General features: G+C 40.0%; 1 protein-coding gene across 4 annotated transcripts; it reads right to left on the reverse strand.

Annotated features, from left to right (window-relative positions):
- Window positions 1-1,875: 1,875 nt before the first annotated feature.
- On the reverse strand, window positions 1,876-18,724 carry ING3 (inhibitor of growth family member 3). 4 transcript variants are annotated; one of them, XM_036401283.1, is made up of 12 exons: window positions 18,556-18,724; window positions 18,318-18,382; window positions 14,183-14,283; window positions 12,761-12,826; window positions 10,581-10,677; window positions 8,354-8,425; window positions 7,968-8,084; window positions 5,879-5,937; window positions 5,326-5,516; window positions 4,002-4,194; window positions 3,473-3,511; window positions 1,876-2,820 (listed from the first exon to the last, which is right to left on the reverse strand). In XM_036401283.1, exons 1-12 carry the CDS (start codon window positions 18,690-18,692, stop codon window positions 2,704-2,706), a joined length of 1,254 nt encoding a protein of 417 aa, XP_036257176.1. In that variant the 5' UTR covers window positions 18,693-18,724; the 3' UTR covers window positions 1,876-2,703. The 4 variants fall into 4 exon arrangements, with proteins under 4 accessions (XP_036257176.1, XP_036257175.1, XP_036257177.1 ...); XM_036401282.1 differs by having other exon boundaries at window positions 5,879-6,036; XM_036401284.1 differs by having other exon boundaries at window positions 5,879-6,036; window positions 18,311-18,382; window positions 18,556-18,667.
- Between the last annotated feature and the right edge of the window lie 565 nt (window positions 18,725-19,289).

A 19,289-nucleotide genomic window follows, 5' to 3' on the forward strand; every position in this document is an offset into this window, starting at 1 on the left:
CATGCCACATGTGAAAAAATGTTGCTCAGTTTTCATTTTGGACTGGCTTTCTCCATACCACTACTTCTATCAAAACACACACCTTTTTACATCACTACTTAATTTACAGATCCCTCTTAAATTCTCATGAAGCTGCCTCTTTCCCATCCAGAAGAGTCCCAGACAATTAATTTGTTCCTCAGCTATGTTGTCATGATACAGCTTTGACCCTCCAATTTGAACGTTTTCCTAGCTGTGCTGTCTTTTTGTAACAGAGCAGACCAGAATTTTACACTACGTTGACCTAACTGCAATTCAATTTACACAGTGTAAAAATGTTTTCTGTTTTATATTTTATCTCTTACTGAGTCATTCTTAGCACTTTTGTGACCCGCTGCTGAACAGTGAGCTGAGGTTTCCATAAAATTACTAGATAACTTCCAAATCATTTTCCTACATAGTAATCCCTACTTCCTACTTCAGGGGACTCAGCTTCAGGTAAAGTGAAATCTAAGTATTGGGGATATTGCTTATTTATTCCTTTACTCTTAATTGTTCAATTTTCTAAATAGCAGTGTGGATGTCCCAATCAAGGGATGCCCCTTTTCCACCAGTGCATCACTGATTTTAAAGAAGCTTTAGTGAGAGACTTTGCACCTGTACTTGTCTACCTAGGAAGTGTCCAGCAGCATTATTGACCATGAGGCATGAACTCTCTCAGTATGTAGCTACTCACACTGCTCAGAGCTTTTACAGTCTAATCACCTCCTGACCTGCGAGCTTCTTTTACAGGCTTCCTATACAGATAACAAAAGAATGAACAGGTTTTATTGTTCTACATCTTTGACTTGGGTATTGCATTTTTTTTCCACATTTGTCCATTTCTGTTCTCTTGACACAAAATACTAATTTACTAACAAGGACAAGTTTTTTCTTCTTGTGAGTTCTCTAATTTCTCAATGAAAAAAATAATTTATATTTCCCAATGAAACAGGGATCCAATATTCACACTAAAATTTGAAATTTATTTTGAATTTGTAATTTTGGTACCATCTTAAGTATGGTTACCAGCAGAGTGAGAGGTTTTGCTGTATACAGTCTTAATTCTCAAAGGACTTAGTTCTTAGCCCTTAGGACAGACATAGAGTTTAAGGAGAGCCTAGATTACTGGTTGCTTATTTAATTTCAATTTATAGCATGGCACCAGTTTCCCACAAAACAAACACTTCGCTACCTCCACTGTCTCAAAAGCCTCACTTAAAACCAGATATTCTAGTCTTCAAGTGTTTTTTTTAGACTGAGATTTCCACAGAAATATATACACAGTGGGTTGACTTCCCAGTTTCAAGGGAACCTTAGTTAACTGCTTCTTGCTGTTTATTTTCATGAACTTCCATCCTATTCTTTTGCCAAAGTCTATTTATCATCCATAATCACATTTCCCTTCTTTCACATATACTTTTCCTGAGTTCATGGACTTTAAATGCCTACTTTTTTCATTTTGAAAAAACATGGTGTGACAGAAGCCTGGTTTCATTCTCTGCACATACTCTTATTCCTAATGGACCTATCTGGTTTTATTCCCTTGACACTATTTGCACGGTCATGCAATGGAACTGCTTCCTTCTCTCCCCCTCTTCTCTTCATGGGTCTGGAAAGCTACCACATGACAGCCACAGTCTTTCAGCCTAACACAGAGCTGATATAAAATCTTTATTTCAAAAAGAAAGCATATTTTTTAATAGAGGAAAGAAGAAGGAAGGAAGGAAAAAATAGGCATAAACCCCATCTTTCTGTTCAATGCTCCTGCATTTAAGAGCCAGGAAAAAAAAAGGAAATTTGTGAAACCATTTCAGTCAGAAATCTTTTTTTTGACAAATGTACAGGCAACATTAATCTGAGGAGTTGAGGTTCTTTTATTTTACACCTAATACAATTCAAATTTAAAGGATTACTTGCACAAAAAAATAAACACATTTGGTATAAAAATTTATCATCACTTTAACACCTTTTTTTCTTCTTATGGCCCCCGCCTTCTCTGGAGCAGAAACATATAAAGACTAATGGCACAAGTTTGTTGTATTCTACAGCATTTTTGTCTTTACATACTCAAGTACCCTAAAGGACAACAGCCCGCTGTATACAAGAACCATTTTCTTCAGCCTGCTGAATTAAGTTTCATAAAGAACCAAAGCTATAAAGGCATTTTAAAAACCACTGTCTCTTTTTCCTTTCAGAAGCACTGACTTTTTGCACTATTAATATACATAGTGTTACGTAACAGCTCTTGAGTACAGTACATGCAGCAGAATATATCTGTTGTATATAAAACATACATTTAAAATCTTGCCTTATCGGAATTTTTGGAAGATTGAGTACTTGTAGAATGCCCACTGCTTAGAGAAAATGCTTTGATAGTACAAATATCTGCATATGCTGGCCACTGGAACAATCCAAGGCTCACTGGAATAGTATCTGTAGCACATCAAGGTGCATAAATAATTTACCTACAATATTAAAACACGACTTAGCAAAACCAATGGTTCAAGATCTTATGACTGGGGGCTGGAACTAGAAGATCTTTATGGTCCTTTCCAACCATACCATTCTATGATTCCTATGTTACTCTTCAGTGGTTGCAAGGAAGTGTGCTGAGAGTTGCCCCTCCCCTCCCAAGTCCTTTATAAAACCTTTATTATGCAACTTTTTTCCAGATGAACAAACTTATTTATGTCTACTGCCTCTTCTCTTCATTGCAGCTGTACACTGTGGACAGTACCATTTCCCTTTTGGTGCTTCTGTCAGTCCAACACATCCATAGTGGAACCACTCAATAGGGCACTATAAAAAGAGTTAAAAGACAAGGTTTGTGAACTGGGTTTTTTTTCAAAATGTGTATCACAAATAGAGTTCTATGAAAATGGAACACAAGCAGACAGTGTAGATTCTGCATTTCACACCAGTCACAGGACAAAACAAGGAGAGGGGAAGATCTGCAACATACACTCAGTACACTAAGAAAAATGGTAAGAATTCTAGGAGTCATATATGGACTCACATTACAGAGCAAAATAAGTATGTTGTGCTTTGAAATACTTGTTTGAGAAGGAAATCTCAATCAGAATCACTTGTTTAAATGTAGTTATCTCAGTAAATACATTATTATATTCAACTGTTCTTTGAAAATGCAACTGTTCTTTGAAAACTTTTTTATTTGAAAAGGACAACTCTTATTAGTAGTGAAATAGCTGAAAATTCACAGGAATAAAGGATATTTTGAAGCAGGGCATTTTTGAACCTAGCAAAGGCTGCAGGTTTCTAAAGAATCTAAGCTGTGTGAAGACATGAGAAGTTTCCTGAAGGATGGTTCAAATCATATGCACTTTACTCTAAAAAACTCTACTCAAAAACAAACTCTAAAAAAAAAGCAACTCCTACATGCAATAGTTATATGCATAAGCCTCTCATGAACCTTTTGAACTTTGTTACTTACATCTTGGTTATCACAGCCTACCATTTCACCATAGGACACCTAGTAAAATAAGAAAAAAATCCCTTAGCAATTACATTTTGAAAGGGCCACCATTCAAATTTCTTCCTTTGAGGAGTTTTTCCATTAATAGCAGTAACAACATTTTCATTTTACTTTTGTAACACAACCCAAACATCATCATGTTCATAGTAAATTGACTTTCCAAAACTGTTTATGCAAAAGAAGATTCATCTGTGTATTTCAGATAGAAAACTAAATTCACTGTAAACCCTCTCCATTTTTTTTAAATTTAATTATTCCTGAAGTCTCCATTACAAGATTTAAAACTCTCCAAGGATATCACATCACTTAAAAAACGGACTGTTTTTAGCTTCAACAGTTCATTCAACACCACCAGTAAGTAAATAAAAACAGATCAGAAGTTCAAGAGTAAAAATGCAGTTTTTTCAAAATTATCATTCAGAGAAAGAAGTTCAGCTACATCGAAACAGCATCTGTAGTTGTATTTCAATTTGGAGGCCATCCTTACCTGATTACAAATACAGTAACGTGGCTCATTTGGATCATAGGTCCAATCAACCTGGCTATTAGAATCAGACTCTGGTATTACTGCTGTTTGCTGAGACAGTTCTTGTGCCAGCGCAGATGAAGAAGAACATGATGATAGAGAGGAAGAAGAAGATGATGATGAGGACTGCTGACTTGAGGATTTGTTGTTGTTTCTGAGGAAGAGTAAAAAAAAAAAAGGAAAAAAAGTGTGTAGATGATTTATTTTCTGCCAAGTGAAAGAATCACTAAACAAGTACTTTGTTGACTCTGAACTGCTGCAGTATGTAAATGCCACAGCTATCATTCACCATCACATTTCATTCAACCACTACAAGCACTGGAATGCACCCACTGTATGCTCTTGGAAAAGGAAACAAGTCCCACCAGTTTACAAGTGCAGGACGTGCTGCTCTAATCAATGGAATTTACAGCTCTAAACTGTCAAGTGGCTTTAACAAATGCTTTTCTTCACAAAGTTTTCCATCAATAGCTTTGGTGTCCTTACAAAAATTGTTACCAATAAAACAGGAATTTCCATACAAATAATGTCATATGTCATGTACAATAGATAACTGCTCTGAAGATGACTGATTCTCTGTTAATCTCCACTCAAGCATCAGCAATCACTCCATAGGAATGGTGCCAGAACAAAATTTCTCTGCTTTTGCTTATAGGTCAGACCTGACACCCAAGATATTCATAGATGAAAAATGCTTCTCAAACAGCATTATTAACTGAGTTGTGAACACACACAAATTTGAATGAAGAAAAAAACTCAAGACAATTTAAAAGGATGGGTATTTTGAGATAAATTCTTTCAAGTACAAGTTCTGATTGTTGAATGTGTTGTGACGCTGTGTTGTTAAAAATGTTTTAAAACTTCAATCAGAAATGAAATTCATTCCCTGTTCTAGACGGTCAGTCATTAGAAAGTGTCATGTTTACATGGCATCAGACATCTCCAGATTATTTCAAAACCATCTACAAACCATTGCACAGTAATTCCCAACAATTGCTGTTACATCAATCCTCTCTATAACACAGGAAAGTGAGCGAAGAAACTTGATTGTATCTCAGATAAAAAAGCAAATCAATAGAGTGAGTTTACTTAAAGAAAAAGAAGTGGGAGGACAAAAGAACACAGCCCTGCACAAAAAATGGCCAAGAGGCAGTAACTACCTTCTGCTGATTCCCCCCCACAGATACGAAATACAATGTATTTCTATTATGGCCCATGACCTTTTAAAAAAAAAGCTCATCTGCTTTCAAAGTTATAATTGAAATCAACAAGTAAGAAAACCTACTTGCTTTTTCTGCCACTTCGTGAATCTGTGGTTGATGAACTTAATGTCTGAGTTAATGTAGATGCCAGAGCTGATGATGAATATCCAGCTGAATCTCTGGACAATGAAAATTCTCTTCCAAGCTGAAAATCATTGTTCTTAAATGCTTCATAGCTGGCTTTTAGACTGGATGTTCGTCTTCCCTCCTTCATCTAAAAGGAATGCTGATATTGTATCAGATTACGCAGTAAAGCTCCTACCTAAGGCTGCTAACTGCTAATGATATGCACAGGTTCAGTCGTTACCTTGTTAATGAAATTATGTACAGAAAGTAGTGAAATTTGTGAGAACATCTTGCAGGAAAAGTCAGAAAACAAGCTGTCCCTGTAGGCAAGCTACACACGATGAAACTGTCGCATATTAATAAAATTCTAATATAAGAACTGAATCACTTCAGCTGAACGTGATCATGGGAATTCAGATTTAAAAAAAAAAAAAAAGCAGAAAAGCAGTCACTAGCCTTTCTTCTTAATCATAAGCAGATGGCAGAATGACAAGAATAGTTTGACATTACCTGTGCCGTGGCTTGCACTGCTTGAGCTGCTGCCATGGTAATAGCACCGGCCCCGGATCCTGAAGATAATGAGCCCAGGTTATATGATGCCAATGGTTGAGAAGAGTTTGTATTGTATGCATTGTTTGAAGAGGATGATGAATTACTGTTTCGACACCCTTGATGAACAGAACACATTTATGAAATTCAAAATGAAACTAAATTCCTTTGCATTTTAAGAAGAGTTATATGACAGCCAGTGAAAGAGTAGGAACTCCATTTACGCATCAAAGCAGTCTAATCATTTGGAAAAAAGGTTTTAAAAGTAATTAGACACAGCCAGTATTTGTTTATGGAGAGGAAAAAAGAAAAAGAAGTTTGTTCCCTATTTATCCTCATGGGCAAGGAGTCCTTTTAGAAAGGACTATGATCTCACTATGATGCTCAGCTATTGAAGAACAGATGCAGCTGCAATACCTGTGCCTATATTGAAACAATTCTCACAACTATAATCATCAAGAAGAGGGTAAGAATGATTACACACCTATACTGTTTCTGAAGTAAAACTTTGAACAATCTTAACTCTAAAAACTACAGATCAGTTTTAATGCAACACAATTTCCAGGGTCATCTGCAGGATGATAGCTGCTCAAATATAGCTACATTTTATTTGCAGCCTCAAGTGAGGTTGCTTCAAGCTAAAACTGAAATACACATGACTGAAATGACTTAAAACTGACTTAAAACATGACTGAGGTAGCTGATTTACTATTTCAGAAAAGAAACTATGAAACACCTTGATATTGAGAATAGGCAGAAAGGTTTAGGTTTTTTTAGTCACTATATACAAAAAAACTTTTGACATAGACAACACCTGAAAAAAAATTTATTTTCGACCAAGTCTTAGAAAAAGGTGTGAAAATTCTTTTCCCTGTCTTTGGAAACTGTTGTATGCATTTTCTTCCCGAAAATAATGCACTGATCTTTTATATTTGTACTACTAGCTGAAACGAAACTGTACCTTCATCTTCTTCAAAGTGTAAATAAAAAGAAACAGCCATCATACAGCTGTTGAATGACAACAAAGCAGACACACTTCATGGAAAACACAGATGACTAAGAATGCCTGCAATTTCTCATGTTTCAAGTGACTGAAAATCCCAGGGAAGGGGGTATCAGTCTCTGATTGAGGACTGGGTAAATGGCAGATCCCAGAAGGTCTTTATTGATGGCACAGGGTCTAGAAATTCCACAAAGGAAAGTGCAGTGCACCTGGAGAGGAATAACCCCAAGCAACAGCACAGGCTGTGGGCTGACCTGCTGAAAAGCTACCCTGTGGAGAAGGACCTTGGGGTCCTGGTGAACAACAAACTGTCCCTGAGCCAGCAGTGTTCCCTGGGGGCTAAGAAGGCCAATGGTGTCCTGGGGAGCATTGGGAAAAGCATGGCCAGCAGGTTGAGGGAGGTGATCTTGACCCTCACTCAGTCCTAGTAAAGCTGCACCTGGAGTGCTGTGTCCTGTTCTAGGCTCCTCAGTACAGGAGACATGGAGCTCCTGGAGTGGGTCCAGTGGATGAAGAAAAGGTGATTAAGATACTGGAGCACCTCCCTTATGAGGAAAGGCTGAGGGAGCTGAGCCTGTTCAGCCTCGAGAAGAGACGACTGAGAGGGGACCCCATCTCTGTCTGTGAGCATTTGAGGGGAGGGTGTCAAGGGGATGGAGCCAGCCTCTGCTTGGTGGTGCCAAGCAACAGGACAAGAGGCAACAGGCAGGACCTGATGCACAGGAAGCTCCACCAGAATATAAGGAAGAACTTCTGTACTGTGCAGGTGGCCACACACAGGACAGGTTGCATAGGAACAGGCTGTCCAGAGAGGCTATGGAGTCTCCCTCACTGGAGATATTCAACAACTGTCTGGACACAACCCTGTGCCATGTGCTCTGGGATGGCCCTGCTTTGGCAGGGAGGCTGCACCAGATGACCCACTGGGGTCCCTTTCAACCTTACCTATTCCATGATTCTGTGATTTCAGAAGACTAACTCACAAATATAATTAAGTTTGTCTTCTTCTGACTAAAAAGGAATGAAATGAAAGACAATTAGGATTACCTGGTGTGTTTTCTTTAGAAGCATCTGATGTCAGGGTAGATAGAAGAGCTTCAGATTTAAACTTCTTTTCAGGAACATGATCTGTTGTACTATGGTGAGATGGATTGTGTTTCCTTTCTAAATGAAATAAATGAAGAAAAATGTAAAATCTATTCAGAAAGTCAAATTATGCTAGCACTTTCAACTAATTCCCACAAGCAAAACCTATTTCGTTCTTGCACTTCTTAGCAGATATGATTAGTGTTTATTATGCTTTGTTTTCTCCTTGCAATGATGGAGGGGAAAAAAGTTCTAAACCATCTTTTCCCTCATACTTCTCAACAAAAAAAAAAAAAACCCAAAGGAAACCTAAAAAGTGGCCATCTTTATAAGTTTCAAATACTTACTCTCTACTGGAGTGTGGGAATGGGAGTGATGGTTATTCACAGGCTGTGCTGGTGTATCCAGCTCCAGAGACCCTAAGAAGGAGGTAAGAAGGACACGAAAATTGAGACTTACTACCATTTTAACTTTTACATGCTAAAGGGATCTTTAAAACATTAACCAAATCACAATGCAGTTATATTTATTTTAATCAGAAGAATTTTTGCTGGAGTTGAAACCCTTTCTACAGTACAACCACGAACCAGTGAGATTAGTTCTCAAATAAAGATTGGTGACTGCTACTGTCCAACTGTTGAAATCAAGAACTTAAAATCAAGTCAAATAAGAAGAACCAAGAACATTGCCCTCACCAAGCCACTTAATCAAATGAGCTGCAGAATGGCTGCACCAAAAGTACTGACAATCTACACCAGTATGAACTGAAGACTGAACAATGTAAACTGTATAAATGAGGCATCTTGTTCTATCGAGTCTACCGTGTCACATTCAGTCAAAACTCAAGAAAACAGCAGTTTCATCTTTAAAGAAGATTTAACATTCAAAAGAAAGGGCTGCAGATCATCATCCAGATTTTCTTAACATCCGAAATACACCGAGCAACAATACAAATAAAAACAAAACAAAAAACCCCAGAAAACCAACAAAACAACAACAAACCCCACCCCCATCCTCCCTCCCAAAACAAGAAAAAGTCAGACAGACGTAAATCCAAGTATATGTCTAAGAATAACATTTCTTGTAAGATGAGGCTAAATAATCACAGCATAGGAGAGACTTTGGCTATAAATTTGCAACAATATACAGTATTTTGTTCTCCAATCTCTAACAGAAAGATTTTTAAGTAGGTGTAATACCTACCAACTTGCATTTACACAGAAGACAAAACAAGAAAGCAATTCATATTCGTTTTTCAAAATCTGTATCCTCAGCATTTCTTTACCTCTTCCAGTGCTTTCAAGAAGCACTGAAATACATGAGTAATATATAATTATTACAGAAGTTTAAATATAATTATTCTTGAAGAGGATCAAAGCATAAGGAGCTATTTTGGCTGAGAGAACTTCAATCACGTTATGAACTTGCCCAAAGGCTGCCCTCTGGTGGGACTTCAACCTTATGTATTTACTTACTCTGAAAGCTAGAAATGTTACGTCTTGTACTTTTAGCTTTATTTAAAAACAAACAAGGAAACAACACCCTCAAACCAAACAAACCTTAGAGATGCAACATGCAGTCTAGTGCTTCTCTATTTTGATTTCTTGAAATTCTATCTAGCAACCTCTCCAAACACGTGGTTCTAAAGAAGGTAGGACTGCATCCTAAAACCAACTGGTATTTAAACTAAAGTAAACTAATCCTTTTCTGTAATTGCTTGTTAATGAATAGGACTTAATTTAGCGTTTTCTTATATTGTGTGTGTTATTTGTAATAGCAATTACAAATAAAACAGCCCCAAACTCCCAGCTTATACATCTCAACCACAAAAAGTTCCAAGAAAGAATGCTTATTCTTAATATCCCCAAGTGACTCAAGTAAATTTTCACTGGTTTTGGCTATGATTAGAGCCACTGCCTCCCTAATCACAGCAGTTATATCAACTCAGAAATTTATCACATTTGAATTTGATGTCTAAATGCTGATACATACAGAAAAGACACATTCTTCTACACCAAGCTGGCAAAAAGCTGTAACTTTACATTTTTATTCACATTCTAAATATCAGCATGTTTGTATTTAACATGCAGGCATCCTACCTAAAATACTTTTCCTTCACTGGCCGATTGTAGAACAAACCATTCTTGCCCCTTTAAAATAGAAAACCACCAAGTACATGGAAAACTAAAATAATGACCCTCCTTAAGTTTGGTGGCAATCAGTTCAAGGAAGAAATGTTACCCTTGCAACTGGGCAGGTGGCACGCTTAGGCCACAGTACTTGGCTGAATACATAAAACCATTAAAAACAGGTTTAAAGAATTATGTATCTCACTGTAGCAATTCACAAGGACAACAGCTGTATGAAAAAATTATTCTACTTACTCAAATGTATTTTGATTTCACTGGTATAAATAAAGGTTGAAACTAAAATTTGAGAGTGGGTTAAACTAAAATTTCAGTCAGTTAAAACATGGGTAAAAATACTGGCAGCCACTAACAAGTCTATGATACTTTAATTCTGCAAATTGACCGAAAGTTTGTCAAGTTCTCAAAGAAAATCATGCATACTTACGTCTCTCTAATATTTCTGTAATTCCAGCATTATCTGCTTCAAGTTCCATTTTAAATTTAGCGAGTTCCTGGTCCAATTTTCTCAAGTGACGGTCTACCTGTTTGTTAGACAAAGCAAAAAAAAAAATAGCATCCAGTTCTGGAACATTAATATCTACATCCTTAATCTCAGGCTTGCTAAGTATTTCCCTTCCAGCAATTTTGTGCCATGCACACTAAGCACAATAATGCACAGAAGGGATCTTCTTGGTCACCTCCATTTATCTCACTCAGAAGAGACACTGTTGTTAATACCAAAATAGCATAGGGACAGCTCCAAGACACTTCTTTTCAGAAATAAAGATGAAAAAGACTTGGAGGTGCTCTAGTTATGCAAACTTAAAAGGGAAGAGAAAGAACAGTACATGACATGGACTTTAGTAGAAATTGGGCTGCTTTGGGGAAATTGCAAGTTCTGAACTGAAACCTGTGTGCAATTTTTGTGCCACTATAAGCACCAATGAATTTGGTGTGTATTGAGTCTCAACTGGAAGTGGAGACTCCTGTGCATTTCAGCAAACTATGACAGGCTGGTGGGTACTAAAAATTAATTAAAAAAATTCTCAACTCACTATCGTGAAAAGAAACACTACATTCCAAATGCTTTCTACATCTGTAATCACACAGCAGAATTTGCCCATCTTTATTAAAAACTGGAAGTTTTTTCCAGTTATCAGCTAAGCAAAAGAGAATGGGCAGTTCCAACTTCTAGAACAAACTTTTGGCTAGTTGTAGTGCAACTAAAGCAGTTGTTTTATGTCTTCTATATTTGAGTGTAGTCTGACTTGCAGGTTCTGTTCTTTTGAGAAATGTAAAATAAATAAACTTTAAATCACATGCCATCCCTCTCTGGGTCTGGCCATCCATCTAATTTTTCACCCAATGAAAAATGCCCCTGCCCAAGGCATGAGCAGCCAGTTTTTCCAGGAGAATTCTGTAGGAAACAGTGTCCAAGGCTTTACTAAAGTCCAGGTAGACAACATCCACAGCCTTTCCCTCATGTACTAAGCAGGTCACTTCATCACTGAAGATCAGCTCAGTCAAGCAAGACCTGCCTTTCCTACACCCCTGCTGCCTAGGCCTGATCCCCTGGGTGTCCTGCTTGTGCTGTGTCATGACACTCAGGATGATGTGCTCCAGGACCTTCCCCAGCACTAAGTCAGGCTGACAGGCCCTTACTTCCCTAGATGCTCTTTCTGACCCTTCTTGTACATGGGCATTACATTGCTGATTTCCAGTCAATTGGGACCTCTGGGAAACACCCAAAAGGGGCTCAGTGACTTTTTCAACCATGGGGAGGATCCCATCATAGGCCCAGACTTGTGTGTGTCTAAGTGACACAGCAGGTTGTTGACTCCCTTGAGTTATGAGGACTTTATTCTGCCCCCCCACCCACTTGTTCCAGCTCAGGGGGCTGGGTACCCTGAGAACAACTGGTCTTGTTATTAAATATTGTAGCAATGAAGGCATTAAGTACCTCTGCCTTTTCTTCATCCTCCATCACTGTGTTTACCACTGTATCCAGTAAAGGATGGAGATTTTCCACAGCCCTTCTTTTATTGCTGATATATTTTTAAAAATATTTTTTGTCTTTCAAAGCAGCAACCAGATAAAGTTTGACTTGGGCTTTGGCCCTCCTAATTATCTCCCCACATAACCTCATAAAAACCTTGTAGCCCTCTCAAGTTGCCTGTCCATTCTTCCCAAGGTGATATACTCTCTTTTTTTCCCCAAATTGAAGCCAAAGCTCTATATTTAGCCAGGCTGGTCTTCTTCTGGCTGGCTTCTCTTTGGCACAGGGGGATGGGCTGCTCCTATACATTTAAGATTTCCTTCTTGAAGAATGCCCAGCCTTGGACTCCTCAACACTGCATCACAAGGGATTCTCTCAACTAGTCTCCTAAACGGACTGAAACCATGCATTAAAATCTTAGGATTTCTAATACTATTTCTCTGGTTTATATTTAAGTGACACTTACTACTTACTAAAATATAAAATGTTTCTTTCACTAGCAAAACATCTGTATGCAGACAACATAAAAGTACAGCACACTGCAGCACGACTGCAGTGCTTATCAAAATGCTTAGATATTCTCAGGGCATAAATTTAGGTAATTCACCACAACTCTTGTGTCCACTTACCAGATCATATATTTGATTAGCCAGTTGCACTTTTTCATCTGCATCTTCCAAAGCTTTATAATAATCCTGTTATGAAGAGAATTTAAAAAAAATATTAATGTAAGAGAATTAATTTCAGTAAGTTTAAGCTGCTGTTAAGAAGCACAAAATATAAGTCAAAAGGACAAATTTAAGTCAGTTTTCAGAAAGACTGAAATTTTACTGTAAACATCAACCATCTGAATTTTAAATGAGAGATATAATATATATCAATTTATTTTCTCTGTGTTAGAAAAAGCCAAATTACAAGAAGATACTTCTTACTAGAGTGATATTTAGATGTCTGCAAGAAATTAAACAATCTTGGATTTATTTTATATTACACAGCATCATGTTATGGACTTAAAATAAGAGTGTGTCTTTTATTTCAGGACCACCACAAATCCTACTGCTCTTCAAAATGATACTGAAGTACTCTGTGGGGAAGCCTTTCCAGCACTCCAGTTAAACACAGATTATATTGTATATAATTTAAATTACTTTAAAAAAAGTTTCTCTAACTCATGAGTGCATTCTAAATAATTTGACTAAAACTATCTAGAAGTCTCCTCTAATCCATGAAAATCCACAGACAAAACTTTAAAAAAAGGTATGTTTTCAAATGCTTTTAATTTAGATTTGAACAGATTTTACTGCCTTTTAATTCTCAATTTCCACTGAATAGTATCTTCTGTGAAAACTACTTGAAATTTTGATTCAACAAAAGTCAACAGAAAAATTTCCTTTATTCCAGTGGAGTCAGAGCTCTGAGCTTTTTCTTTTTCAGAATTTAAAAACCTATTTGAATTAATTAAAGAAGAAAACAACCCTTACCCAAATTAGGGGCTGAAGTAGCCACTGTAGGAGACTACAAAGGAGTTTCTCCTGAGAAAATGATGGACTACATTGCTAAAAATACCATTACCAATGCTCAAGTACTGAAGGATAACACAGAACACATTCATATTCATGTTCTTACTCCTCCCTCTCTCAGCTAAATAGACCATATGTGTAATGTGTAGAAGGACATAGGCAGAAAATCACAGGAAATGCTGAATCTAAGCTTGAAAAATATCCTCTAAAAGAAAGCACATTAATTTGGGCAACTTCACGTCACACAAACAAAAACAAGAAAATCTGAGCTCCAAATTTAGGAGCTCAGGCTTCCTCACCATTTCAGGACTACATTTTTTTAAATGCTAGCAAGTGCTCTGTAAAACTTCAGAGAAACTCTTGATCAAAGAAACCCTTCACTCACTTTTCTCCTCCAAGGTAGTTCCATGAAAGCCCAAAGGAAGGCACAGTTCTGAACACTTAAATCTCCCATCAATCATAAACTATTTTTTCCCAAGGTTGTCTTAGTTTGCAAAAGAAAAATCTGACCCACTCTTATGATATCCTTACTTTTTTGATTGATGTCATTTGTTCTTCTCTCCATTCAGGTTTGTTTTTCTTTGCATTCATAAAAAATTCATTTACCCTCTGCTCAAGCTGATCCATTGCATCTGTAGCATAGGAAAAGATTGAGACAAATGTTATTTTCTCATGTACATAAAGATTAGAAAATAAGGGGAAATTTTTTTCTCAAACAAAGTTGACAGGACTGAGGTGTAAACTATTAGAGAGAAAAAAAAAGAAAAAACCAAAACAACCAAGCAACAGTGGACAGTGGAGGGAAATATTTACCTTAATTTCCAAGAAGCAGAATTGCATTCTGGTGGGATTCTCATCAAGGTTCTTGTGCTCTCCAGCATGGGACAGGCAGGACTCCAAGTTCTAAAGGTTTTTTGTCCCTAAGAGCAGTGGTAGTGACTTAAAGCACGACCCAAACTCCTCACCCAGGGCTCTAGACTGCTGACTTTGGAACATTCTAGCCAGTTACAAACTGAGCAGGAAACAAAATGTTCTCCTAAGAGAAACAGTCAAATACAAAACCAAATAATTGAAAAAAAATTAGTGTCTCAAAAAGGTAGACCAACTGAAGAGCAAAGTCACTGCCTTTAAGTCGAGGGCCTCTCCATTGTTTGCTAGGAAGATCAGGGCAAATTGAAAGCACTCACAAATTATTCCCTCCACCCCCAGAGGAGTAAGTGCACTGATGAACTATTATTTGGACAGGATTCTCACTTTCATAAAGTTGAGAAATATCATAAGGAGGAAAAATAAAACCACCCATTTTCTAACATTAACTATCTCTAGAAAGGAAAATGTCAACCACAAGCTATTTTTTTTCATTGTTTATTGAGACATGAACAGGGATTCCCTTCCCTTTCCCCTCCACCCTTCTCCCACTGAGTTTACTATTTCAACAGCTGGACACTTGTGCACTCAACAGCTTGCACATTTCCAAAAACATGCAGCTGCCTCAGTCAAACTAGCTTGGACAGCCTTGCTAGTGCCAGGATAGATAACAGTACTGAAGTTTTTTTCCCAGCATTCTCAGTGACATTTTGCCCAGCTTTCAGTTTTAAATTAAATGTGACAATGCACGAATCACCTACAAACTTCAGGCTCTGGGTGCAAAACACCGAAGAAACTTTCCAGAAACCACCATTAAAACTGGATCACATCTTACCAAAACAAAATGCAAATTATAATTAGTTCAAGAAGCTCATGAAACCCTAAGTATGATTTACTCTGAAAATCCAAGAGGCCAAGGGTCCTCCCAACTCTGTGAAAATTCACAGCTTGAACTGTTTATATAAATAACCAAAAATCATTCATACTCAGTGATCGAAAGTATTAATCAATTGTCTTTATACTGGGAACATTCAGGACCAAAACCAACAGGAATCTAACAAATGACTAGACAGAGCACTATTAATCCCAAGCCATAACACTTGGGACATAAGTTCATATCAACTTTATTTAGATCCAGATAAAGTAGTCGAACAGCCCTGGAGTAAAACAGGCTAAAGTTGGAGAACCTGAAGAATGAGCATTTTCCACTTGCACCATGTAGAGAACATTAAGAAGCCTGAGAGGCAAACAAGAAGCACACACTTTATATGGAGGCTTCTAAAATCATTGTTCTTTGACCAAATGACTCGGTCCAAAAAGCCAACAGACAAAATGTTCTATCTCCTATCCTGAGCACAAACACCTCAAGTGTTATTCCAGTGGCTCCATAAAGAAGAAAAAATTAAAGAAGTATCTTCCCTCTTCACTTTTAATGGAGGGCATGTTATCAGTCTGTGCGAACCTGCCTAGAGGAAAATTTCCACAGAACCTTGGTCTCTCCTGAAAGAGCAGTAAAGGAAAAGGTGAGTTCAGAATTCAGGTCAGATCTATCCAATTATATGGAAAGTTCTCTCTGCTACACTCGACTTTATCCATTTTTTCTTGTGATACTATATTCTGAGATACTCATTTCTTAGATCAAATTTCCCAAGAGAGTTGCCAAAACTGTTATGAGAACAGAGTCCTTTTTCCAGATACTGACATTTTACCATGAAATTCTGATAATCCATGATTTTAACTTAAACAGAGAAACACATTTTATGCTTCATGTGGAGCTCAGTTAAAGCTCAAGAGTCAAGTCCCAACTCAGATGATCTTTGCTTTTTCCACAGCAATCTTATCAGAATATATAGCAGGCAGACCCAGTTTAGTGTTTCTTCCAACTACAAACAGCAGGACCTGCCTCATAGGAGTCAGTGTGGTCCAAAAAGGACAGAATACAAAGTCAACAATGATACTAAAGCAGAGCAGCAGAGGCATCTCTGAATTACAAATCATGTAGATTTCTGGGACAGCATCACTCATCAAAGTACTGCTTTCAAGTACTTCTGAGACAACCTCCAGGTTTGCACGTAGTGCTCATCATGTAGCTGGGCAAGTGATGCTGATGAGATACTAGACCAGAAGTTTCATAAATGTCTTTGGATACACTGCCAATCACTGCACAAGAATCACAGAAGTACCAAGGTCTGAGAAAATTTTTCTCTACACCTAAGGTTGGTCCTAGTATGCCAATATTCACTGTCATTTACTATTTCCAGTAATACAACACAGAATGTTATTTGTCATCAGTTAAAGCAGAGGAAATTTCAATCTGCTGTCTTGGCCCAGCTAGCTGCCTCAAGTTCTCAAACACACCTAAAAAAATCCCTACTATTTTCTTTGTCTTCTTATGGAACAGAAGTAAAATCTGTGAACTTATTCCAAACTATCCAAGTCAGGGCTCACTTCCCCTCATGATACTGCCTGGTGATAGTGACTTCAGAGGTTCTATGTCCCAGAAGGAGCCATGACAGCTCCCACAACTTTAAGCATTGAACTCAAGAGAATATTTAGGTGATAATACACCAAAAAAATCCTATAGACAGTTCTACATGTATCAATAAGGCCTGTTAAACAGACCTGCTATGTCCACTGAAGTAAATATCCAATGGAAAGCACATTAAAGTATTATAGAACTGTTCCCACTTAGTGCTGCATTTTGTATTCCTATACAGCATTCCCTTGTAATTTCAATCTCTGCTCTTTCTCTCCTTCCCCTTTACAATAACCTGGCCCTTCCATATTGATGATTGCTCTCATCTTTTGTGCAGTAGCAGTTTCACTAATGAATACTTTTGGATCACAGTTATAGATAACCATATTAATTGTGTGTTAAATGACTGCAACAGCTACCCAGAGTGTTACAGGACACCTAAGTCGCAGAGGAGATTGTATTAGAAAGGATGAAATGGCAATGCAGCCTGAAAACAGCCTAAGGCAGTGCATTACATTAGGATATAAGCAGAGATAGTGATCCACAAAGAAACTTGAAGCGTATTTATATTTTGTATAAAATACATATTTATACAAAAGTAGGCATTTATATAAAATATAATTTGAATAAAACGGGAAGTATAAAGTATATTTGTTTGCATGTCAGCTAGGGCACAAAGGGCCGAGCAAATGGCACCTTCCCACGTTACTATTAGGGAGCTGGCTGGAAAGTTTCAGGGAGAGCATGCCGCTGCCTACTGGAAGGAGTGGGACATAACTCATGTTCCAAGCCACCATCACTGCTCTTAGGGATCAAAAATCTAAAGACTTTGGGACGTGCCACGGAAAATGCCTTCGGGAGCAGCACAAGCCCGGGAAGGTAGCTCTGCTCGGGCCCTCCTTCCGCCGAGGCGCGGCGGGCGGGGGCGCGGGGCGGGCCGGGGGCTGCCGCGACAGCGCCAGGGGCGTGCGCCCCGCCCCTCGCCTCAGCGCTCGGCTCGGCTCTCTCCGCCCGCAGGAGACGACGAGACGCCCCCGGGCCGAGCGGCGGTGCCGGAGAGCCGCGGCAGGGCTGGGGAGGGGATGCGACCGCCCCAGGGCAGCGCGGGAGAGCGGGCGGAGCTGCTGCGGCGGGCCGGAGCGGCGCCGCTTCGCCGCCGCCGCCTCCTTCCTTCCTTCTTTCCTTCCTCGCCGGCTCGGCCTTCCCGGCCGTGCCGCCCTGCGGCGGGGGCGCGGCGGTGGGGCCGGTGCCCGCGGGGCGGAGCGGGGCGGGCGCGCAGGGGGCGGGCGGAGGCGGAGGGGGCGGGACTCACGTACTCTGCACCTGCAGGTCCATCTCGCGCATCTCGGTGAACCTGTCGCGCAGATCCATGGGAAGCTGCTCGATCACTGCGGGGACACGGGAGAGCGGGAGAGAGGGGGGAGGGAGGGACGGAGGGAGCCAGTCAGTCACTCGCTGCCGTGGGGGAGGGGGGGGCGCCGCCTCCTCGCCGCGGCTTCCCCCGGCTCCCCCGCACCGGCCGTGCCCGGCCGCCCGGCGCCCCCGCCGCGCACACACTCACTCTCCAGATAGTCCTCCAGGTACAGCATGGCGGCGGCCGGGCCCGCGCCCAGGGGCTGCTCGAGAGCGGGCGCTCGTCCCTTCCAATATGGCGCCGCCGCCAACAACACCAGCGCCTCGACTCAGCGAAAACAACATTGGCGGCGGACGGCGCTCGCCGCGGCCCTGCCGCGATTGGCTGCTCGCGCCGCTGACGCACACTGCGGCCCGCGCTCTGCCGCGAAGCCTCACGGGAAGCGTAGTCTGTGCTGGGCGAGCTGTGGGAGGCTGCGCGTCCTGCCCTGCGTTGCCGTTCCGCCGGTTCGCGGTCCGGAGCCATTCCCAGGATCCTGGGAGCATTCCCGCGACCCTGGGAGTGTTCCCGCTGTTCGGGGCCGTTCCCGCGGTCCTAGGGGCATTCCCGCCTCACAGGGGCCGCCGCACTCTTGTCCCGGAGCAGCTTTGGGCCCTCCGGAGCGTCCCCGGCGCGACCGCAGCGCCTCAAGTCAGGCGAACGGCAAGGAAAACTTGCAGCTTCTTGACCAGTCTCGAGGCTTTTGTTTGCCCGTTGTTGTTCTAAATGTTCGCAGCCGGCAGTAGTTCATTAAAAGCGTAAGAAACGGCAAAGCTAATGAATTTGTTTCAGTCCGTGACCTCTCAAGGCACAAGGTAAAAAAGCTGTTTTTTCAGCGCAGGTCACAGGGACGGACTGCCTTACGAGAGTAGAAACGAACGTGGGCTTTGGGATTGCTGCTC

Source organism: Molothrus ater, chromosome 5 (genome assembly GCF_012460135.2).
Source record: "Molothrus ater isolate BHLD 08-10-18 breed brown headed cowbird chromosome 5, BPBGC_Mater_1.1, whole genome shotgun sequence".
Classification (NCBI taxonomy): domain Eukaryota; kingdom Metazoa; phylum Chordata; class Aves; order Passeriformes; family Icteridae; genus Molothrus; species Molothrus ater.

Excerpts from the sequence above, each read along its gene's own strand:
- ING3 (XM_036401282.1), bottom strand. The coding sequence starts at position 18,692 with ATGTTGTTTTCGCTGAGTCGAGGCGCTGGTGTTGTTGGCGGCGGCGCC. Across the intron at positions 8,426-10,580 it reads TACAGAAATATTAGAGAGAC|GGTCTCTGGAGCTGGATACA; the intron begins GTAAGTATGCAT and ends CCTCCTTCTTAG. Across the intron at positions 4,195-5,325 it reads CGAAGTGGCAGAAAAAGCAA|AAACAACAACAAATCCTCAA; the intron begins GTAGGTTTTCTT and ends ACTCTTCCTCAG.